At 39.0% G+C, this 24696-nt stretch overlaps 1 protein-coding gene across 1 annotated transcript in view; it reads left to right on the top strand.

Annotated features, from left to right (window-relative positions):
• Window positions 1-356: 356 nt before the first annotated feature.
• Window positions 357-24696, top strand: part of apoba (apolipoprotein Ba) — a 68295-nt gene continuing 43955 nt past the window's right edge. Inside the window, exons 1-16 of the mRNA XM_063036565.1 lie at window positions 357-471; window positions 1035-1073; window positions 1634-1749; window positions 4281-4426; window positions 9847-10003; window positions 11076-11231; window positions 11350-11471; window positions 13970-14055; window positions 17185-17410; window positions 19855-20082; window positions 20289-20406; window positions 20501-20647; window positions 21886-22097; window positions 22393-22630; window positions 24040-24219; window positions 24319-24507. Of these exons, the coding sequence (XP_062892635.1) occupies window positions 414-471; window positions 1035-1073; window positions 1634-1749; window positions 4281-4426; window positions 9847-10003; window positions 11076-11231; window positions 11350-11471; window positions 13970-14055; window positions 17185-17410; window positions 19855-20082; window positions 20289-20406; window positions 20501-20647; window positions 21886-22097; window positions 22393-22630; window positions 24040-24219; window positions 24319-24507 (2418 nt within the window). The 5' untranslated portion in view covers window positions 357-413. The remainder of the gene's footprint in view (window positions 472-1034; window positions 1074-1633; window positions 1750-4280; window positions 4427-9846; window positions 10004-11075; window positions 11232-11349; window positions 11472-13969; window positions 14056-17184; window positions 17411-19854; window positions 20083-20288; window positions 20407-20500; window positions 20648-21885; window positions 22098-22392; window positions 22631-24039; window positions 24220-24318; window positions 24508-24696) is intronic.

The following is a 24696-nucleotide window of genomic DNA, read 5'->3' as shown; positions in this document are numbered from 1 at the left end:
ACTATCTTTGCTTATTATCTCGATGACCGGCTCGGAGTTTCGCTCTGAGCTTGATGATGTCATCGGAACCTGCCTATCTGATATTAGTTCAACCCTTTGCTGCTTCCCTGCAACAACAGTCACATCATCTGTTCAGAATCAAACACCGAATACATTTTCCCTTCTTTCCTAATTAGGAATATTTGTTATTAACTTAACTTTTCATCAGGACTCTAAAAGTATTTATGAAAAGTGTTCAGCTGTACTTGTCTCGAACGCGTGAGTACCCAAAGTAACCTTTGGACCTTCCGATAACTTTTGCAATTGCAGTGAACTTCACAAACAGATTGGCCCCGTGATTATATAAATAGAGAGCCAGCATTCTGCTTAGTCACTTCGAAAGAAGATCATCGAAGGGACATCGGCAGCTCAGCATGGGCTGCGCCGCCAAACTCGGTCTGCTACTGCTCCTCGGTAGCTGGGCTTCTGTGGGTAAGTTCAAAACAACTCATGGCCCATTAAATGCTCTATAAAGTATAACACATTCGGAACATTTTGAATGCTGTGTACTCAAACATTTATTCCATTTCTGATTAATTTCATTGGTAACTCATAGTTTGTATTTTACAGAGGAAAGGCAGCAATTCGTGTACAGTATACTGAGACTAATAGTCTTCCAAATTCGTTCACACTCATTCTACAGTATTTAGTTACGACAAAAAGATAGTTTAATATGCTTCTTTGAAAACAATAAATCCTAAATAAATTAAGTAAAACAATAAATCTTAACTAAATTAACTAAAAAAAATCATTTTTAACAAGTCATCAGAATATTTTGTCTTTATCTTAGAGTAGTTTAACTGGACCTTTTGGAGAAGTAATCCCAACATTGCATCACAGCTGTCTGATTACCATGATTATTAACGAAGAAACAAAGGATTTGAAGGATAATTACTGAAAATCATGCATTTAATGTAGTCAGGAGAATTTTCGAAAACAAGCGTGTACATGTTATGTTTAATTTGTTCACATTAAAATCTATCTTCACTTTCTAGAATCTGAACTCGACGACATAAAGAACACGATATGTTTCAGTAAGTAGCATTAACTACATCACTGTTATTACTGTCATGAATCTTAATGCATATTTTTGCACCATAGCCATTTACAAAAACGCAGACGAAGTTACGTTTTATTTATTGAACAATAAATTGGCACAAAACAGGTGGAAACGAATCTCTAACAAAATGGTTAAATTGTTTAAAAATACTACTCAGATTAAAGACCGAAGACATCGCGGCCAATGGTAGAATTTGGACAGTACCAAGTATTACTTAAGATATGTGAGGAAACGAGCTGTTCTTAGATCCGTGTATAAGAAGACTCAATTCACAAAGTAGAAGCAATTGTTGGTGCATGTTTGGTTTGTTACGGCGAACCAGTTCTGCACAGATGTGGACAGGTGGAAGAGCGCCGCCTGTTGGGGATCGCATTGTTGCAGCCACTTCTCACTGGATCTCTTTCGATATCCCCAAGACTGGCTGCTTACCATAAAACACACGGATCTAATGACCAGTATTCTAACATCAGTTTTGGATGAGGTTGTTTTATCTAACATGGGAACGATAACATGCGCTTTCTTTGTCCCATGCAGAACAGTCCACACGCTTCAAAAATCTTAAGAAATTCACCTACCAGTATGAAGCTGAGACCTCCAATGAAATATTCGAGAAGCCCAACTCAATCTCTGGTGTCCAGATAGCCTGTAAAGTAAGTTAGAAGTTTTTGTCGATGTTTTCTGATGTGAGCAAGTGTGCTGGAAATACAAAATAAAAGCAGAAAAATGTCCAGAAACGCCTACAGAATCAGACTTTGCTGATGCTGTCTGACTTGCTGAGTAAAGTTTCTCTATTTTTTCCAAAATATACTGTATATAATAAAAATATTGGTTCACATCTTTCGCTACATTCATTGTACTATCAATTCAATATATTCTCTTACAATGCATCAATTTTACACACATACCCTCTTGTAAAGTACACTTGTAAAGTGCCTGAGAAATCTGTCCAACCATTTAGTGCCCAATGGCAGCAGGATCTTAATCCATAGTTCTTCCTCACAAGACCCTTGCCATAGCTGGACCAAGCTACAGTATGTTCCTCATACCCAGTCTACTCCTTGGAATATGCTATTCAACATCATTTGTTTGTGGATATCTCCCAACAAGGGAACACCAACAGGATTCAGGCAGATCAAAGTGGCTCTTTTAGCGAGTTTATGATCTTTCAGAAACAATTGATATTAATCTCATTGCATATCCTTGGGAAGAGCCTGCAAATTTCTGAGTCCTATGTTACAAACCTCTTTGGAGCAAGCTTCAACAAGCTTCCGGACCTACTTGGCAAACACAAGGGGGTGAATGGTAGTTTCAGATTTATTATTCACAACAATGTAGAGCTGATTGCAGATTTACTGCCGCCAGGTTAAATCGTGACGTCAGGTGTGGGTAGTGCAATTTGACATTCTCTGTGGCCTTACAGATTTTCACCAGATGTTTCAGGTTTTTCCAGTATCCCAGAAGACCTGAGTGGGAATTGATAGATTAATTGGTTACTGTAAATTGCTGCTGGTATGTAAATAAGTGGTGGGGCATGGTTTGATGAGAATAAAAAGTGGAATTAACATAGGCTTGGTACTGGTGTGGATGCTATGTAACCTCTTCTCTGATGGAGTGTGACAAACAGTCCATGAGAGTAGGGTATGTGGAATCCTTCATGATGTTACTGGCCCTTTTGTGGCACCTTTCTGTGTATATGTCCTTGATGGAAGTTAGGCTGGTATGAATGCTGCACTGGGCAGTTTTGACTACCCACTGTAGAGCCTTCCTGTCTGCTACAGTTCAGTTTCAGTACCATGTAGCAGACTACGCATCTATACAATGACATGAGTATAGATGTGCATTGTCCAGCTCTCTCCAGCCTCTTCAGAAAGTGGAGACAATAATGAGCTTTTCTGATCATATACAATGTGTTGTGGGACATTGATAGGTTGTGACACGTGCAGTCCCAGGAGCTGGAAACTGCTTGTAGTTTCCACTGATGTAAAAAGGGGTGAGAGTGTTGCGAGTTCTCTTAAAGTTGATACCCATCTTCCTTGACTTGTTGACATTGAGGAAGAGGTTATTTGCCTGGCGCTAGGCCTCAAGCTCTTCTTCCTCCTCTTTGTAGCCGGGCCATTGTTGTTGGTGATGTGCACCATCGCAGTCATATCATCAGCAAACATAACAATGTGATTTCTCGGTGTTTGATCAGGCAGGCAGTCATGTCTGAGTAGAATGTACAACAATGAGTTCACAACCCTCGGGCACACCTGTGTTGGGAAAGATGGGGAGGGAGAAGTGGTTCTGTAGCCTGACTATGTGAGGTCTTTCGGTTTCGAAGTCCAACATGCAGTTGCACAGTGGTGTATTTAGACTGAGTAGAAGGAGTTTCTCCTAGAATATGGGAATAACACTCATGTTTTCTTCTTGGGAGGCTATAACTAAGGGGCCAACACCTCAGTGTCCAGCTTTTATTTAGCTATTTTTAAATTACTAGCAAACTGTGAAAACCTGTTCTTAATAATTTAGGTTTCTTCAATTAACTCAGGGGCAGTATCAATGTTTTTCATTTACTCAAAACAAAAGGCTCTCCAAACATTGAAATAAAATGTTTTTTTTTAAATCATAATTTTAAAAAAGTGGGTTGATTTCTTTAAACTGTGAATTTTTAATCTGTAAATGAAACAAACCCTATAAATAACTTTACATTATTTATATCTACCAGGATAATATGCTCCATCCCAAATCATCCACAAAATTACCCAAGTAATGGAAAAATGTCTGTTTCAGAGGTTCCTCACTCTTGGTAGTGAAATAAATAAAACTTTGCTAAATTAGCATGCTCTAACTGTCTCACTCAAATGCAATTATTCCACAGAAGATTAGCTAACCTAATTGTACATAAAATTTTGTAATTAGTTTTTCCAAGTTGAGCAATTGAATTTTATTCTTAGCACCATTGTAAAAGCACCTAATAAGCACCATCTTTTAAAAACATTGCAGGTAATCCGATCTTTCTATTTTATGTCTGTTAAAAATGCACAGCCTTACATGTCCTCACTCTTTTGAACACACAAGGTGAAACAACGAGAAAGAATTCTTTTAAGTTCCTAGAATTTTGTGCCACATATTAAGACTGTGAATTGAAAATGAAAAAGAAGGCTGAGATTGTTCACTTAATCTGTCTTTTTTTTTTCTACAGGTGGAACTTGAAGTACCTCAGTACTGTGCATACAGTATGCGGGTAAGTTCATGCAGCTTAAAGGAAGTGGAAAGTATCAGCAGTGATGGCAAGCCAATCTTTGGTCTTTCTAGTAATAACGAAGAGTTCCAGCAGGCTATGTCCAGGTAAGGAAATCCAGCACTTCTGAGCAGTAGTAGCTGTAATTTCATGAGGTATTGTCCCACCCGTTGCTGAGGTGCCCAAAGGCTTGGTGACACAAGCGGTTAAGGGTCGAAGTGTGGAAGAAGAGGGGTTAGTGGAAAATGTTGTTCAGCAGCGCTTCAAATTTGTTTCTGTTAAGCAAGGTGTTATTTTGTCTGCAAACAGACATGCTGAGCCAAATGACCATTAGTAATAATGGCATCTCATTCATTAGCAATACATTTATCAGACAATACACCCTATCCTCGTTATATGCGAGGGATATGTTCCTCGAAGTTGACGCATAATGTGAAATTGCATAATGTAAACAATTATTTAAATAGAGAAAATAAGGATGCGTTCCAGAGGGCTTCCTAAATATGTTTTTTCTGTAACTTACTCACATTTTTATACCAATACAACACAAAAGCAGTACTACAAGACAACATTTGTATTATATTTAATCAATTTAAGGTACTATTCAATGTAATAAATCATAGAAAGTTAACATCCTCTGGTGTACAGTACTCACCAACAGTGGCAGGTGTGTTCACTCCGGGAGATGAGTGGTTGTTGTGGTGTCGAGCAGCTTTACACGGATAAGGTGGATGGTTGTGGTCGTCAGGATCATATCAAGCACAGCAAGGGGTGAAGGAAGACTCACAGAACTCTTAGAACTGCCGGCAGCAGAAAGGTTACAGCAATTTGCATAAAGTGGTGAGAGTTGTTTGCTTGGCAGCATTTTATTTTTCAGCATAAATTTGCTTGTAGGGAAGAAGGGCTGACGGCAGGGAATGACTGAAATGCTGACTCCATTCTCAACCTGGGTCCATGTCCATCGCCATTTGTGCCAAGTGTTCCGACTTCCACCATTCCCTCATCGTTGGTAAACTCCTGGGATTTTCAAAATCGTCTGTTGCTTGCAGCATCTGAGAGATAGTTCGCCATAAAAAAAAATGCGTACGCCTTGAATGTGGATCACACCGGTCGAGTGGTTGAATCAGCGATGTTGTGTTAAGCGGCAGGAAACACACTGTTATGTTAGAATGAATGCTATCCAAATGTTTAGGATGGGCTGGCACATTGTCAAGCAACAAAAGAACTTTAAAAGCAAGATTCTGTTCCCGACAGTAGCGTCCCAGAGCTGTGTTACCTTCAGCTGATGCCACGCTGTTTATAATTTCCAACTTTTTTTCAAGTGTTAAAGTTGTTCTCTGCCGCTTGGCTGACGGCCCAAGACATGACATCGGACGCTTAGGAGGCATAATTAAATATTTCAAGCACAAAATCACTGCACCGTAGGTAAAACCAACAGAAGTTCCACACCTTGCTAAAACCAATATGAGAGTGGCGGAAGAGAGATTGTGAGGCTCGCGCACCTGACTTGTATTGGCGGGAAAGCGGTGCTTCTTGTCCCAACAGTGAGAGTGTGAAGAGTGTGCACGTGACTTGTATTGGCGGGAAGGCAGTGCTCCTCGCATAACTGTGAATTTTGGACGCATATAACGAGACGTTGGTAGAAATAGGTTCCTCGCCTAACTGTGAATCCTCATAGTATGAAGACGCATATAACGAGGATAGGATGTAGTCTGTTCCGTTGGTGGGTTTCACTTTTTGAAATAAATGATCACATTAATCATATCGGAAATAGTCAACAAAGCAAGCACTTAATTCTCTTTTAATATGTGGTACTGATAGTGGACTAATTTATCCATCATGTCTTTGAACTTGTGAATGTCACTGAGCTTACAACATTATCAGGGACACAGATCATCCCCAAATTAGGAATGCCCAAATTATGGTCAGCCCTACTTATGAAAGAAATTGAAAAGTCCAATGTACTGGTATATATGTTCATTCTGATGAATGATAGAACTTATTTCCTTTCTTTCTCTCCACTTTTATTCTTTCTTTTCAGTCTTATATGTCTTGGTAGCCACTCATTACCACAAGACCATAAGATATAGGAGCAGAATTAGGCCATTTGGCTCTTCGAGTCTACTTCCTCATTTCATCATGGCTAATCCATTTTTCTCTCATCCCTCTCATTACAACACTGTGGAGGCTATCATATCAAATGGCTACAATATCAAATGATTCTGTACATTTTCTGACACAGACAAAATTGACTTACGAATATCTGTGAAAACAGAACCGTTTTTTACCCATAGAGAGCCTATTCATTGTTAGGACTTATTGACACCAAAATTAGTCAACTTTCAGGTACATTACCAGTAGCATCCATGCAGTACATGCCCTACAGGCTGACCTGTATTGCTCCTTGGTATGATCAATTTTATCTGAAGCTGCACCTCCACAGACAAAGCAATCAATTTTTCTACTTGACCTGAAAATAGGTCCCACAGAATACAACAAGCAATCTTAGACCATTAAATATTCTTGCTCCTCTACCTCTTTTAAACTATTTCTACAAATTAATTTGAGAGCACTTGCCACCAGACACAAGGACAGTTTCTATTCCTCTGTTGTGAGTCCCTTGAATGGGCCTTAAATAATAAAGATGAAAGCTTGATTTCTGAATCTCCCCCGTTAAGGCTCTTGCACCTTATTTGTCTACCAGCATGGCATTTCCTTGCAATAGAAACACTATATCTTGCATTCATTTTTTCTTTCTTTTCCAACCTTTTTATTAATTTTCAAAATCATAAATGTAACAAGATTAATAAACAGAGATTGGGATTGCATTATTAATAATTGACATTACAAATATAGCATTGGTAATAATACAGATGTATAAAGTTTCCCAAACTCTACATATAATTAAACATGATAGAGGGATAAATGAGAAAAAATCTTAAAAAGAACCCCAAATTAGAAAAAGAAAAAAGACATATTAACTAAGCGATATTAACCTAAACTAAATTTTTCTTCAGTTCAAAGAGTTCAAAGTACACTTATTATCAAAGTATGTATACATTATACAACCATGAGATTTGTCTCCTAACAGGCACCCACAAAACAAAGAAACCCAAAAGAACCCATTAAAAATTATGTAATTATATATGGAACTAGACAACGGAGTGACCCATTGGGGCACCCTTTGAGAGAAGGGTAGTGCAGTCTGATATGACCAGAATGAACATTAAATTTTCCTGAATGCTATTGGTATCACTTTGCTTTGGAAACTGAAGTAGAAAACCTCAGTTTATTAAAGAAGAACGACATGTAGTAAAGCAAATATAGCTCCTCTCCCCTTAAAGGAGGACACTTTTGATGGCATCATTTCTGGTGTATCTGCCACCCTTGTGGCTCTCGTTGTTATTCTGGAGACATGCTACCCTTTTATCCTCCGTCTCTTCATCTGTTCTGCTGTTGTTGTTTGTCTCTGATCCTGGAGACGTGCACATCTCTCCTCCTCTGTCTCTTCTTCTCTCATCTTTTTTTGTCCTGACTCTTTGATCCTGGAGTCATGCGGCCCTGGCTTGATCCAATTCTTGTTCTGTCCCTCTCCTTGCCGCTTCCCGACGACGTTTGGCGTCATCTCTTGGCCATAATGTCCTACTTCCCTTTCCACACGGCATAATTAGGCTGAGCATTTTTTTACCCTAATGCTGGATAGAAGATATGAAGCACTAACACCAAAGGATGCTGATTATTCTTGATGATGTGGTTGGCACTCTCCTAAATGGATGTGATATAGTCACCGCAGTCCTTTGACTGTGATATAGTCACCGCTGTCCTTTGACTGCAGCAAAGGGTGTCTCGAAGTACATCATTACAATAAGATTTAATTATCTCTTATTGATGGGTGGCAGTTAGATCTGTCCCAATCCTGCACATGCTGATGGAATTAGCAGAATGTGACCCCTTGAAATAGAGCTGCCCTGCCCTTTTGCTCCAGTAGGTGTCGCTGTTGAGGCTGGCTGTGTGCATGCATCGGGCTGTTGCATTCCAATTTCCATGATGGCCGATTGGCTCGCGGGTGAAAGCCAGCCTGTTGATTTTTGGCGAATGAGCAATTTTATACGAATATATAACCCTAAACTTTGCCTGCATTCTGTAAGTTAGAGCATTTTAATTTGATTTAGCCAAACAAAGTGCCACTGTAATGCACCGTTTGCGCTAATTGGAGGTCACTAACAGACAGACAGACAGAGCACGAGAGTTTTAGTAGTATATAGATTATTTGCCTAAATGGCAAGGAAACAAAATCTTTTCACGTATATCTCACTACAAGTGACAATAATAGACCAATTGCCAATTATAAACACTGTATTTAGTGCTGAATGCTACTTAATTTTCAGCAGACACCATGGAATCTGAAATGGAGTATGCCCTCTTGGAGGAATTTAAGGTGGGGGCTTATATGGGAGGCAGGGTTTGAGGGTCGGCACAACATTGTGGGCCGAAGGGCCTGTACTATGCTGTACTATTCTATGTTCTATGTTCTATGTTCATGTCTGCAGTGATTGGCTTTTTAAAGAGTGTCTCCAAAGTGGGCATTATGCTTTGATCTATCCTTTATTGTCAATATAACAAAGAATTGTTAAGAAGACAGAGACCCAGTGGTGCAGTGCTAGCCAGAGTGTACCGGAGCATGTCTGGCACATCTTTAAGAAAAAAGCCAAAATAAACAAGCTAATTAATTAGGTAACACTCACAACATGCTGGAGGAATTCAGCAGGTCGGGCAGCATCCGTGGAAATGATCAGTCAACGTTTCAGGCTGGAACCCTTCGTCAGTGGATTTAACAAGATGTTTTTGCTCACAGAACAGCCACTCGCTGGATTTTTTTTTTGTTTTTGGCACCATTCTTTGTAAACTTCAGAGTCTGTTGTGCGTAAAAATCCCAGAAGATCAGCAGTTTCTGAGACACTCAAATCACCCTGGGTGGCACCTAGTTAATTAGCTTGTTTATTTCGGCTTTTTTCTTAAAGATGTACCAGACGCGCGCTGGTGTGCTCCAGCTAGCACTGCACCACTGCACAGAAATGACCCAAACCAGCATCAGTTTGGATATCTTTTTAGCCATCCACAGGCAAGGAATTGTGGTGACACAAACAACTTCATATGATGCAATGTGAAGCAACAATCTGTTGGAGACACTGGCAATAAACAGTCTACCGGAAGCCAATGAAATTGGCTTAGTGAGATTCCTATGGCATTTCATTTCAAATTCTTAAAAGGCAATGATAGTCCTAGAAAATTTTAGGAACAATGTAATAATGAAATAGATAGCTCTTTGGGACATTTCTAGATTAATGAACTGAAATGGGGAAAACTGCCTTCCTCATTCATAAATAATGCAATGTGGGATGGGATGGGAGATTGGGGTTGGTGTAAACAGCTGCAGATGAAGAGCTCACATAATTGTGATGAGCCAACTGGGTGTTTCAAAGTGGTAAATGTTGTGATTCTATGAAATATATTACTTTGTATGTAGATATGAACTGAAATTCACCACGTCACATGGACACATGGGTGTCACTCTGTATCCAAACAAAAATGAACCAACCAACATCCTCAACATCAAGAGAGGTATCATTTCTGTTCTTCTGGTGCCGGTGGAATCAGGTGAAGATGAACAATTCGTTGACACGGTAAGAATCATTGAAATTAGTTGATTATAATTTTAGTGGTTTTAATAAAATAGCTTCTAAAAGTTCATTCAGTACCCATATTTTATAGTAAATGTCTGGCATAAAGTTTCAATAAGGAATTATCATATAGTACATTAACTACGTCTATAGGCAGTTAACATTCTGAATGCTAAAAGGCCTGAACAGATTAGATATGGCAGAGTTATTTCCCCATGGTAGGGGAGCCCAGGACAAGAGGACATGACTTCAGGATTGAAGGATGTTCATTTATAACAGAGATGCAGAGAAATTACTTTGGTATTAAGGTGGTAAATCTGTGGAATTTGTTGCCACGAGTGGCTGTGGAGGCCAAATGATTGGGTGCATTTAAGGCAGAGATATATAGGTTCTTGATTAGCCAAGGCATCAACGGGTACGGAGAGAAGGCAGGGGAGTGGAAATGACTGGAAGAATTGGATCAGCCCATGATTGAAAGGTGGAGCAGACTCAATGGGCCAAATGACCTACTTCAGCTCCTATATCTTATGGTCTTATGGTCTTATAGCTAAAATGATTAGCCTGGGACTAAAGCTTTTGAGTTCAGTTTTTGGAGCAGTGAGATAAGAGTAAACATTCAATCAGTGACACTCTCTGTGAACATACCTGATCATGTAGCCATCTTTGTCCTATGTCAAGCACTATCTAAAATTAATTTTTAAAAATCTTAGATCTCTGTATTTAATAATTGATTCCCTTTTGCTATTTTCAGATGAATGTTCGAATGTTCTATCACCCTTTACATGTAGATATTTACCTCTTTATTCTTCTAGGACTTAGTATAATATATAAGCTAGTCATTTATTCCTTAACGAGCAGAATTGGTTTCTCTCTATATACTGAAACAGTTTCCTTTCAATCTTGAATACTTCAAATCTCTTCTTAGCCTTCTAGAGTTTAGAGAATGCAGAAGTCATTCCATCATTTCTCTGTATGAATTTAGATACCATTATGATAATTTTTCATTGCACTAAATACAAATTTTAAAAATATATTTTAAATATTATGAAAAACATTCTCCCTTTTTGTGACCCAGGCAACCGTGTATGGTAACTGCTCAAGCAGGATCACAGTGAACAGCAGAACAGGCAGTCTTGCTACTCAAATGACAATTGGAAGAGACCTTGCTCAGTGTAATAAATTCACACCTATCAGAGACCACACTAGTCCTATAGCCATGGTTACTGGACTGGTAAGGAAAATTATCAAAGTATGAGTATTCTTAGAAATGTGATTTATATTGCAATATAAAGTGATTTAAAATTTCATTTTATAATACAATATTTTTCTTTTTTTATTTTTACACACAGCCATTCGATACATCAGCACTTCTGACTAGCAATCAATATTGTAGCTACTCGTTGGGTGTGAAGAAACATGTAACAGAAGCCATTTGCAATGAAGAGCACATTTTTGTGCCTAATCATTACAAGTATGTTGGTTCTCTAAAACCGAGCTCTGATTGAAAGCTTGCATGTTCCCAGACTGTTAAAATGTCTTTTAATTCACAAAAATATTTGTCCCACCATCCAGTTAGTTTTTTTTTATTAAAGGTATTTATGTTAATCTGTGATATTTAAAATTACATTCTAGTCTTACTCTCTAGGTTCAGTTTGGATTGTCCACACAATCTCTGATTGTGACAATTATTATGGACAACCTGATAGTCCTTTAAAATGCCTTTTCAAAAATTTCAATAAATGTAAAGGAATCTCCCAATTAGTTTATTGTTTTTACTGCAGACAAACAATTAATTAGATATCAGGCATTAGAATAAAGGCATTCAGTGCTGTTCAGCTGCCATATCCTTTGGCCATTGCAGTTACTACCGGAACAGAATAAAACAGAAGAAAAGGAAGCAATGAATTCAGTGGTTCAATGGTTCCATTTAATATCAGTGAATGTATATAATATACAACACAAAATTTTTACTGTCTGCAGATATCCTCGAAACAGAACAACCCAAAGAATGAATGACAGAAAAAAAGATATAAAAGCCCCCAAATCCCCTCCCCAGCATCAACCCTCACCACACTTTTTATAGCATAAAGCTTCAGCAATCCCACCACCCACCATTCAGGCAAAGGCTCCAAAGACAGACCATGGTCTACAGTACATCAAAAACTAATCATTCACAGCAATATTTTGACATTCCTCTTTCTCTCTCTCTCTCTCACTAACGAGAGAGACAGATACGGCTCTTTCCACAGTGAGGGAGAGACAAACAGCTGTTGTTTCGATTTTACAGTCAGTCGGAAGTGTTGCTTTTTACTTCAAGTTTCCTGCCTCAAAAATTGGCAGCAAACTCTCACTCATCATCAAGACAGAAAGAGAGAGAGAGAGATCACTGAGTGCAGAGGCCTCTGACATTCGCAATTGCTGACTTCAATATTCCGGCTCACACTACCCTTCAGTTCTTGACTGCAACACGAATTCATGTCCACAGGGCTGCACAAGTCCACACCCTGAAGGCACCCGACTTCAGGCTGAAACTGGATAGATCGAAAATATGGCCAGTCAGCGAGCTCCAAGAACTGGAACACGCCACCGTGCAGAACTGCTGTTTGAGTGCCACTATAGATCAAAGACCCATACAGTATCCCAGCCACCCCCAAAAGGAAGACAGAGACATTATAAGAGGAAGAATGTAACTGTTTTGCTGATGGGCATCTGTGGTAATGAAGTCCACAGATTCACCACCTTCTGGATAAAGAAATTCGTCCTCGTCTCTGTTCTGAAAGGACACCCTTCTATACTTGGGCTGTGCCCTCTGGTCCTAAACTCCCCCACAATAGGAAACAACCTCTTCACGTTCATTCTATCTAGACCTTTCAAAACTCAATAGGTTTCAATGAGATCCCCCTTTATTCTTCTACGCTCCAGCGAGTACAGGCCCAGAGCCATCAAATGCTACTCATTCCTTAACCCTTTCATTCCTGGAATCATTCTGATGAACCTCTCCAATGGCAGCACATCCTTTCTTAGATAACGGGCTTAAAGCTGCTCACAACATTCCAAGTGTGGTCTGACCAATGCCTTATAAAGTCTCAGCATTACATCCTAGCTTTTGTATTTTAGTCCTCTCAAAATGAATGCTAACAACTTTCAAGTTAATCTTTAGTGAATCCTGTATGAGGGTTGCCAAGACCCTTTGCATCTCTGATTTCTCCCTGTTTAGAAAATAGTCTATGCCTTCATTCTTTCTACCGAAGTGCATAATTAAACACTTCCCTACACTATATTCCATCTGCCACTTCTTTGCCCACTGTCTAAATCCTTCAGCAGACTCCCTGCTTCCTGAACACTGCCAGTCTCTCCACCGATCTTCCTATTTTCCGCAAACCTGTTCATAAAGCCATCAAATCTGTCATCCAAATCATTGACATAAAAATCCGAGATTCTCTGAGAGTTTTAAATGTGTGTTACTTGTCTAAATGTAAACATGTATCATTAAAAATAAAATAAACTGTGTTTAAACTACTTCATTGGCTGGAAGTGTCTCCTCTTTGGTACAGAGGGGACAATCACCACTCAAGCAATGGGTTTTGGCAAGCTGATCTCGCCAAAGAGACTAGATAGGGAAGTAAGCAAATTTTGAAGAGTAGGTGGATACAGTGTAACCTCCCTATAATGAGGATATCTGTAGTTAACTACATCAGATAGGGCTTAAACTTTCTATTGAGTTTAGTGTTTTATGGGCAGTGAACCCAATGCCATCACAACCTATCTGTTCATGATAAAAATGAATATAGAAAGCTTACTGATTTAGTTTCATACCAAGTTGCAGTAAGACTATGGGGATTAAGTTTATGTTCACACCCCATGATCAAGTTATGTGATATTTTCTTCCTGGACACACTGCATAATTTATGTTATTTGTAGAATTATCAATCATGAATTAATAATATATAACTGACTTTTTTTTATTAGTGATGTACTTGGATCTCTGTCACGTGTAAAACAAATTCTTAAACTGGAAGCAGTAACTACAACAAACAGCCAATACTTTGCTGGTGGTAAGATAAATTTTTAACTGTATATGTAAAATAGAAATATGCTGTATAATTATTTTGCTTAGAATATTCCTTTGCTTTGTTTTACATCTTGAAATCTTATTCAGTGTAAATGTAATGAAACCAGTCTCTAGCTTTGCATTCTAACTTTGCTGTGTGAAGTACAGTTTGATTTTCAGTTTACATGTTTGAATGTAAAGACATATTTCATATTTGGTGTAAGAATTATTTTGGATATAGATTATTTTGATTCCAGAATCTGTGTGGCTATCATAGAACTTAGTATGTAAATTCCAATATAGGACTGTGAAAATAGATTTTTTTTTACAGATTATAGATTGTATCAGATTCAGATTCATTTATTTATTCATCGTACGATGAAATACTCAGGGAAATACATTGTGTGCATTAACAGCAGCACAACTTCAGAATGTATTAGGACAGCCCACAAGTGTTGCCACACATTCTGGCACCAACATAGCATACCCACTATGTTTGTAGAACAACAGAAGTAACAACAACAAACAGCATCAACAAAAACAACAATAATTCTTATTTGTAGTTTTCTGTGAAGGAGAAGATATGCAGTTGATAAAATCAGCCCGGTTTACAGCAGCATCATTCAGGCTCCCTGAAAGCTCTGATATTGCCCTTGTTTGTTCAAGAGGTACAGTACTCTGGCCACTGATACACGAGGAATGTCCAGACCTTCCCACCTCAAGCCTGACCCCCTCGCTAACCTCACTATGGGGGGGTGGGGCGGGGGGGCAGCTTATTTTCATTTCAGTGGCTGCATTCCCAATTCTGCAGTCATGTTGTGACAGGTCTCTGTTTGGTCAGCTGAGAGCCTCTTGCCACCATAAATAATTCTCTTCCAATTAAAACATCACTGGCATCTCATAATGCCAATGGTAAACTGAATGACAAGAAAATCAAATGGTCATCAATTTGAGTTTATTTCAGCATGAAGACCAAGAATCATTCATAAACCATTAGATTAGAATTAGAATCATTGGAATCGGGTCCAGTATTACAAACATGCTTGAAATTTATTGTTTTGTAGCTGCAGTGCAGTGCAAAACATAAAGAAAATTATTAGAAGTTATAACAGAAACAATCAAATAGATATATAGAAAGATAGGTAGATAAGCCAAGGAGATTCTTCGGATGCTGGAAATGCAGAGCAACACACAGAAAATGTTGGAAGAAATCAGCAGGTCAGGCAGCATCAATGGAAATAAATAAACAGTCAACGTTTCAGGCCAAGAGCTTTCATCAAGACAGGAAAGGAAGGGGAAGATGCCAGAATAAAAAGGTGAGGGGAGAGGAAGGAGGGTAAGCTGGAAGGTGATAGATGAAGTGAAGTGGGTGGGGGAGGAGGGATGAATTAAGAAGATGGTAGGTGGAAAAGGCAAAGGGGTAGAGAAGGAGGAATCTGATAAGAAACATAGAAAACCTACAGCATGATACAGGCCTTTCAGCCCACAATGCTGTGCTGAACATGTACTTACTTTAGAAATTATCTAGGGTTACCCATAGCCCTCTTTTTTTTTCTAAGCTCCATGTACCTGTCCAGCAGTCTCTTAAAAAAACCCATTGTATTCACCTCCACCACCATTGCCAGCAGCCCATTCCACGCACTCACCACTCTCAGTGTAAAAGAACTTACCCCTGACATCTCCTCTGTACCTACTTCCAAGCACCTTAAAACTGTGCCCTGTCGTGTTAACCACTTCAGCCCTGGGAAAAAGCCCCTTACTATCCACATGATCAATGCCTCTCATCGTCTTATACACCTCTATCAGGTCACCTCTCATCCTCTGTCACTCCAGGGAGAAAAGGCCAAGTTCATTGGACCTATTCTCGTAAGGCATGTTCCCCAGTCCAGGCAACATCCTTATAAATCTCCTCTGCAGCCTTTCTATGGTTCCTATAAGAGAGGAAAGTGGACCATTTCTATAGTTCCTATAAGAGAGAAAGGGAAGAAGAAGGGACACTGGGGAGAGGTGACAGGCAGGTGAGAGGAAGAGGTAAGAGGCCAGAGAGGGGAATAGAAGAAGGGGGAAGGAGGAGGGAAAAAATTACTGCATAAAGAATTCAATGTTCATGCCATCAGGTTGGAGGCTACCTATTGGAAATATGAGGTGTTGCTCCTCCATGCAGAGAGTGGCCTCCTCATGGCAGAAGAGGAGGCCTTCGAACAACAAGTTGGAATGGAAACAGGGATAGGAATTTAAATGGTTGGCCACTGGGAAATACTGCCTTTTGTGGATGGAGCAGAGGTATTTGACAAAGTAGTCCCCAAGTTTTCCAGTGTAAAGGAGGTCGCATCGGGAGCACTGTATGCAATAGACAAAGCCAAAAGATTCACAGGTGAAGTGCTGACTCACCAGAACAGATTATTTACAGCCCTAAATGGAAGTGATTGAGAAGGTGAATGGGCAGGTATAGAATTTCTGTTGTTTGAAGGGACAGAAATCCTCCATTCCTTCTATTCAGGGCCGCAAACAACTCATATTCTGTCTAGGTAGTCTCCGACCTTCCTTTACCTCTTCTTCTATTCTGCACACTCACCTCTTACCTCTTCTCCTCACATGCCTATCACCTCCCCCATTTCCCCTCCTGCTTCCCTTCCTCTCAAAGTCTAATCTCCTCACCTATCAGATTCCTTCTTCGCCATCCTTTTGCCTTTTCCACCCATTACCTCTCAACTTCTTCATCCTCCCTCCCCACCCACCAGGCTTCACCTATCACCTTCTAGCTTTACTTTCTTCCCCTGCCCGCACAGTTTTATTCTGGCATCTTCCCCCTTCCTTTCCAGTCCTGATGAAGGATCTCGGCCCAAAACATTGATTGTTTATTCATTTCTATAGATGCTGCCTGGCCTGCTAAGTTCCTCCTGCATTTTATGTGTGTTGCAGAAAGATAGATAGATAGATAAATTGTGCAAAAGGAGAATAGTGGTAGCATTCATGGGGTCATGGATTGTTTATAAATCTGAGAGCAGAGGAGAAGAAGCCAGGATGATGAGTGTGGTTCCTCAGGCTCCTGTATTTCATCCCTGATGGCAGTAAAGAGAAAAGGAGATGTCCTGGATGGCAAGAGTCTTTAATGATGATTTTTTTTTTGCAGATGAATCAACCATCAAGAAAGAATTGACTATGGAACATGTTGAGGATAGAGTACAGAGTGCAGATTCTGTACTGTTAGTGTTACAGAAACTGGCCAGGATCTCAGAGGATGATCAACGTCAACAAAGGGCTAATTTATTCCAAACGTTGGTGGCTGAACTAAGGAAGGTAGATGGCAAAACTCTTGAAACAGCTCTGCCTGACCTACTTCAAATGGAAAAACCCAGGTAATCCAAATCTGTGGATGCATGTTCCATAGCCCTGTTTCATGGTGGAGGTTGTTAAAAGGGATACCGTGATTACATGCAGAAATAGTAGCTGATCTTACCACGACTCTGAACTTTCTGTGTTTTGGTAGGATCAACTACTAATTCTGCATATAATCGTTGAGACAAATAATTACCAACTTTTCATTCATAATTTAAATGCATTTATAACAGTATTGCTGTTAATGATGAATTATTAATATTTTAATATGGATATTTGCTGTACGGCAATGCTTCCCGACAAGAAAGATCAGAGGTTTCTTAAAACATTCAAAACTATTAAGGTGTACATACAGTCAAAGGAGAGATAAGCAGTTGACCTGAATAAAGAAACAATATTTTGTCTGGAGTAATGACACCATCCTGTGAGTTCAGCAAAGCTGGACAATGTTTAATCAACATTGTCTGGCCAAACTAATAGCACTAATTCTTGATATCTTTGTAACTTACCTATCATAATTGTCTGAGTACATTCTGACATTCCATATATAACTATTTAGCATTAACATCTATGTGTAAAAATTGTAGATGGAACCCCAGTACACTGAGCTGCCAGTCCCACCCCTCCTGCAACCAAGTCTCACTAATGCTAACAGTGTCATAATTCCATGTGCTGATCCATGCTCTAAGATCATCTGCCTTACCTGCAATACTCCCTGCTTTGAAATAGAACATTATTCCCACCGTGCTCAACATTTCAATGCCTGTTTTTGTATGTAGGCTTAACATTTCTATCCCCACAACCACTCCACTGTCTGCCCAGGCACTCTGGTTGCCAGTCCCCTGCAAATCTAGTCTAAGCACCCTAGCAAACCTTCCCACAAGAATTTTAGTGCACCTGCAGTTCAGGTGAAAACTTTCCCATTTTACAGATCCCACCTTCCCTGGAAGCAAACTTTCCCTCCTGCACCATCTCCTGAGCCATGTGTTAAACTGTATTATCTTCCTAATTCTGGCCTCACTTGTACATGGCACAGTAGCAATCCTTAGATCATAACCTTGGAGGCCTTGTCTCTAACTTAGCACCTAACTCCCTGAACTCATCTTGCAGAACCTTGTCACTTTTTCTGCCTATGTCATTGGTACTGAAATGGACCATGACCTCTGGCTGTTCACCCTTCCCCTTAAGAATGCTATGGATTTCATACATGATGTCCCTGACTCTGGCTCCTGGGAGGCAACATACCAACTGGGAATCTCGTTCTCATAAACAGAACCTCCTGTCTGTTTTCCTGACTAATGAATCCCCTATAACTACAGCTCACCCCTTTTCCCCCCACCCCTTACTTTCTGAGTCACAGAGGCAGACTCATTGCAAAGACCTGACTGCTATGGCTATCCTCTGCTAGGTTGTTCCTACCAACAGTATCAAAAACAATAGAATTATTATTGAAGGGGACAGCCACAGGGTAGCCTGCATTGGCTGTCTATACCCTTTCCTTCTCCTGATGGTCACCCATCTACCTGTGTCCAGCACTTTAAGTATAACTACCTCCCTTTATCTCCTGGCAGTCAACCCCTCAGCCTCTCGAATAATCTGGAATTCATCCAGCTCCAGCTCCAGTTTCCTAACGTGGTCTGTAAGGTGCACTTCTTGCAGGTGTAGTTGTCAGGGACACAGGAGGTCTCCCAATCTTCTCACGTTCCACAAGAATAGCATTCTACTGGCCTGTCTGCATTCCCACTGCTTTAATTACACAGTGAGAAAGAATGAAACTTACCAGAAACTTACCTTAGCCTTCTGCCTCTTCTTGCTGAAGTCTCTTGAGCCAAAGCCTTAAGCTGTCTGCTCTAACACTGGACTACACCAATGGCCACTCTGACAATGAACCTAACTTCATTATACTGGCCATTGCTAACTGCTTAATGACCCAATGATCTCAAGCACCACATTTAGTCCTGACTGGTACCACTCACTTTTTTTTAAATTTCATGTCCATTTACCACCTGCCAAAGGTTCTCATGATGTCAAGCTCCACAAGATGTTCTGACTGGCACTGACTACATTTTAAATCTTTGTTGACATCATGAGGACAAGTTTCTATTTGATAAATACAAGAAATTCTGCAGATGCTGCAAATCCAAAGCAATGCACAAAATGCTGGAATAAATCAACAGGTCAGGAAGCACCTATGGAGGCAAACAAACAGTCAATATGTTGGGCAAGAACCACGGGTTTCAGTCCAAAACATCTACTGTTTGTCTCTCCCCCCCCCCACCCCCCCATGCAATCTGACTTGCTGAATTCCTCCCAAAATTTTCTTTGTTGTTCTAGTTTCTGGTTGATTCTGTATTTAACAACGAATGATCTTTATTTCTTGGCAGAAAATGGCCCACTTGTTAATGTTAGTAAATAATAATCACCTAAATTACTGGTTTCAAACCATACTTTTTCATTTTAACAGAACCCTCACTTTTCAAGCACTTCTCCAGTGTGGTACCCCAGAGTGTTTTGGAGCAATAATACAAATGCTTCAAAGCAAAAATGTCCCCGAATTGCTGGCAGATGCAGTTACGTACTCTGTGGGACTCATGGCTTCACCATCTGAAGATAGAATTCGGTCCATCCTTAATATGGCAAAAGTTCGGCAAACACGGGGTATGTTTTATGCCCTGAGTCACACAGTGAGGAGGTAAGCATATGTTGTCATGGTTAATAAAACATCTATTTTATATAAAGCTTTTCCATAACAAGAACCATGTAATTTCACTGTTCAGTATATAGTTACTATGGATAATAAAAATGTAAACTAATTATTACCTCCTGCACTACCCTCATGATACATGTCATAATACGTGTTTATAGATGGAACTAACTTTAAGCTAACGATTCTATTAGGTTTTACAATGAAAGGAAGCAAAATGTGCCAGAGGTAAAGGAAGTTGCGGATTACTTAATGTCCATAATCGGAAGTGAGTGCTCTGGCAATGAAAACACAGTCTACCTTACTCTAAAGGTAAGGCATTTAGCACAGAACAAACATAGAACAACCTAACATTTTTAAGTAGATTGAATAGTATTGTATTTCTGACCTTTGTTTTTATGTTCAGGCACTGGGAAACATGGGACAAGCAATGGAGAGTGCAGCTCCTGAAATTAGAACAGCGCTGTTAAGATGTATTAAAAGCGGTACAGCTTCCCCCTCCGTTCAGCAAGCTGCTGTTCAAGCTTTCAGACAAATGACCTTAACTGATGAGGTACTGACTCTTGGGAATATGGTGAAGATACCTCTACTGCTTTTTTTTATTAAGAAGGTCATAGTGCTGGATTAATCTAACAAACCAATTGTGATTATGTCACATCAATGTTTAATAGATAACTTGGAGAACAATTCAAAAGTAATAGGGGAAAAAGTACATCCACAATTGGGGAGTTTAAAATGGTGAAGGGTGCTCATCCTTGACTGCTCTTGATTAGCTACCCTGAACAGAGTCCAGGTGGTGCAGTTCCTGAACTTTGATTCATTGACAGGCACAGTTAGATATATTCAAATTTAACTTCATGGTTTCATATCATTTCAATCAGTATAATGATTATTATTATCTGCATAAGTCCCTTAACTCAGATCATCTATTACACATCTGGAAGTCCTGTTCCCCTTCGGTCCACAACACACTGACTTTTGCAAACCTTCTTTCACACATTCCATGGTTCACCCAGTTCACTTATCTGTCTGTCTAGGTACCATATCCGACATGGACGATGGTGACCATAGTTTTCATATAGATCTATCCCTCGTTCTTTGGATGAAAATAGATGTTTCATTTATATGGAAATTAAATCCCCCTCCCCATGATTATTGTATTAATTTTTTGATATCCTCCTGTATTTTCTAGCATCTCATTACAAATTAGGGGTCTAAATACAGCTTCCAATATTTTTGCCATCAGCCATTTCTTAGATTAACTCAAACTGATTTTACCTGAATTTTCTGACTGAAGATGATTTATCTCATTCTCCAACATCAGAAATTATTATACTCCCTTTGCCATTTTATCTATGTCTTCTGAATATTTACTTTTCAACCTTGGTCGTTTTCCTATATCACATCCTCGTAAATAGTTGTTAGATCATACTCACTTATTTCTATTTGTGCTTTTAGTTGTCTTGCTATGAATGTTGTATAAAATCAGATAAAGATCCTTCAATTTTGACTTTTTCTATTTTCCTTGCTCAAGCTTTAATTGGAGATACAATCTAATGTTTCTATACACTCTTCCTACTTGACAGATACTTTTTACCATTACCCATTTTGCTCCATCCACTATCCAGTTTCCCCCCAACTGTAAAGTTCCCCTCAATATAACCACTCCATTAAGTTTCACTACTTTGTTCACATTCTTATGTACAGCTTCAGTTGTATGATTCACAAGGATTCCAGAGATATTCTAGGAAAAGGGAATGATACTTCATTTGTTAATAATTTAACTTTCAGATTCGCACTGAACTTCTCGAGGTATATACAGATAACACTTCACCTGTCCTGAAAAGACTGGGGGCCTACCTTCTTATCATGAAGAAACCAACATATAGACAACTAAGAAAAATAATTAAAAGTCTCTCAAAGATTGAAAATGAACAAGTAAAAAGCTTTGTTTCCACTCATCTTAGTAACATTCTGATATCTAAGGATCCCACATTACAAGAGTAAGTCAATTTCAAATTTTCACCTTCAATTTTCACGATCAGTAATTAAGTTATTCGTGTGAGCATAGCCTTAATAACCCAAACCATTAACAGTATTGGTTCCATTTGCATTCGATGCTAATAGGGCATTGGCATATGAAACAGTATTATTTTATTTCTTGACCTTACTTCTAACTGGGACCTGGAATGACTGGAATTTATGCATGTGTTACAAAATAATAATTGAAGGTACTCCCTAATGTAACACTGTTCCTCCTGTGTAACTGAACCAGCTTTGGTATTTTTTTTCCAACAGGCTAAAAAACAAATTGGCAGATGCATTAAAAGAGACAATACTTCCAGCACCCAAGGATTTCAGAAGATATTCTAGAAACTATCAAATATATAAGAAAATTAACTTTTTAAGAACACCTAATATTCTGGAAGGAGGATTGCAAAGTAATGTAATTTTTGACCCAAACACTTACGTGCCAAGAGCCATAATGTTAGAGACCACTTTGAATGTTTTTGGCCGGTCTGTGGACCTGTTTGAGGTAGGTATACATATGTTTTTATCAAAATGTTTACAGCAGCAAGATTAATTCAAAATCAAAACAAAATAATTGCCACTAGTTGCGACTACCATGGGGTTGATATAATTGCATGATGTACCCTCAGCTTCAATGAAATAATTGTTCCAAAGAGTTGAACCCTTTATTTGATCATTTACTAGCCATTAGCAAACATACAATCTTGGAATGATACTAAGCAAAGGTATGACCTCCACCAATCCCAAGCAACAAACTACCATGAAATAAGCAATTAATTCTAATTCCCTTTGCTTTTACCACACCCTCACTAATATGCTAATTACCATAGTAAACGTAATAAATGTGCAACACAGAATACAAAGCAATACGTGGCGCCTACAATGTGATTGCTCTTGAAATATACTACGGCACTAAGCAAAGTTCAAGATGTATCAACTTGTCACTAACATTTTAAAATATGTAGGTTTGAGAATTATATATGTTACCCCAACGACTCAGTTGCTGATCACTCTGAAATTCCCAACTATACAGCTTCCATTTTTAAAGTCAGGAATAAAATCTCAACAAGATTCAAGCCCGAAGTAAACATGAAAGCACTACAGGTGACTTCCTTTCTTGTGAACAAGTAGAGCAAAAGTAATCAAATTTCTATTAACTGAAGGCTGATTAGCGCCTGCCCCTTTGATAAGACCAGTTTGCATGTCAGTTGAAAACAAGGCTGAATCTCTTTAAAGGATAACCTTTTGAGTGCTTTATATAAAGGACTGCTGGAGCTAGAATAAGAAAGTTTTCTTAATATTAACTCCCCTCAGTCACCACCATCAGCAACTACATCTAGGGGGGCAGGAAGGAGAGCCAAGAAAAGATTGGTGGACTTTTGACAGGACAGTTGGGCTCAGGTTATACAAGCAGGAAACAAACTTGACATGTGCATTCCAAGACTTGGCAGACCTACCTACTCCAATAGGTCGAAACTGCTTGAAAACTCAGAAAATGCAGCAGCAATCCCTTAATCCCTTGACAACCTCTTCTGCTCTTCATAGTTTTACATGGCTGCTGCAATCGTGAACTCCGCTAACCTTTTAGAACCTCCCTTAATCTTACACTGAGAATACATATGGGCCAGGGAATAGTAGCCAACTCTGCATCCCATCTTCAACTTCCAGCATCTCCTACGTACTTGCACTTAACAAGATCTGCATCTCTGCAGAGAATTAAAATTGCTAACAGGAGGAACATTAACTCAAAACCAGAAAATGGTCAGAATGATCAATGTGAACTTCAACAGCATAACATTAACTAATTATGTGAGATTGTTAAGATAGGAACTTTATGAAAGCCTACTTTGTAAATAATAATTTACAAGTTATAATAGATACATTAGAATTAAACAATATTATTATTTTATACAGATCGGCTTGGAAGGCAATGGACTTGAACCATCTCTCAGCGCAATATTTGGACCTGAAGGATTTTTTCCAGACAGTGCAATGAAGGCACTATACTGGGTGGATGGTAAAGTTCCAGAGGGAGTATCAGAAGTGCTATTCAAATGGTTTGGAGTCAATAGAGATGATGAACATTCAAAGAATGTATGTATTTGAAAAATAGTTTAATTTGTACTAGAATGTTTCTGTTCAAGCAGGCTATGTCAAATCACAACCTTACTTAATGCTTTTGTTCTTTGTTAGAATCTGATGAAGGAACTCAAGCTGAATTTTCAGAATATGTGGAAGAAAATTGAACAACAAACACCAGAAGTAGAGGCTTTCTTGAGAGTCTATGGAAATGAACTAGGATATGTTAAAGGCAGTGATTTCAAGTTGCTTGAGGAAATGATGTCAAAAGGTTTCCAACTACTCCAAAGCCTTCCAGCACAGGTATAGAACATCAAATAACAAGTAAAAATGTAATAATTTAAACACGAATTCAAATATCAAAATGAATTGTTTCTCTGGTGCCATGATATTTTTTGTAGAGAAAGACTACATAATTGGTTACATTTAGCTGACATAAATATTCTTGTGATCATGAGACATTATCTGATGATTTTACAAACGTTTGTAGAT

The sequence above is a fragment of the Mobula hypostoma genome, chromosome 2, assembly GCF_963921235.1.
Source record: "Mobula hypostoma chromosome 2, sMobHyp1.1, whole genome shotgun sequence".
NCBI classification, from domain to species: Eukaryota; Metazoa; Chordata; class Chondrichthyes; order Myliobatiformes; family Myliobatidae; genus Mobula; species Mobula hypostoma.
The sequence above is the reverse complement of the archived record's forward strand: the minus strand, read 5'-3'. Positions and strand labels throughout refer to the sequence as shown.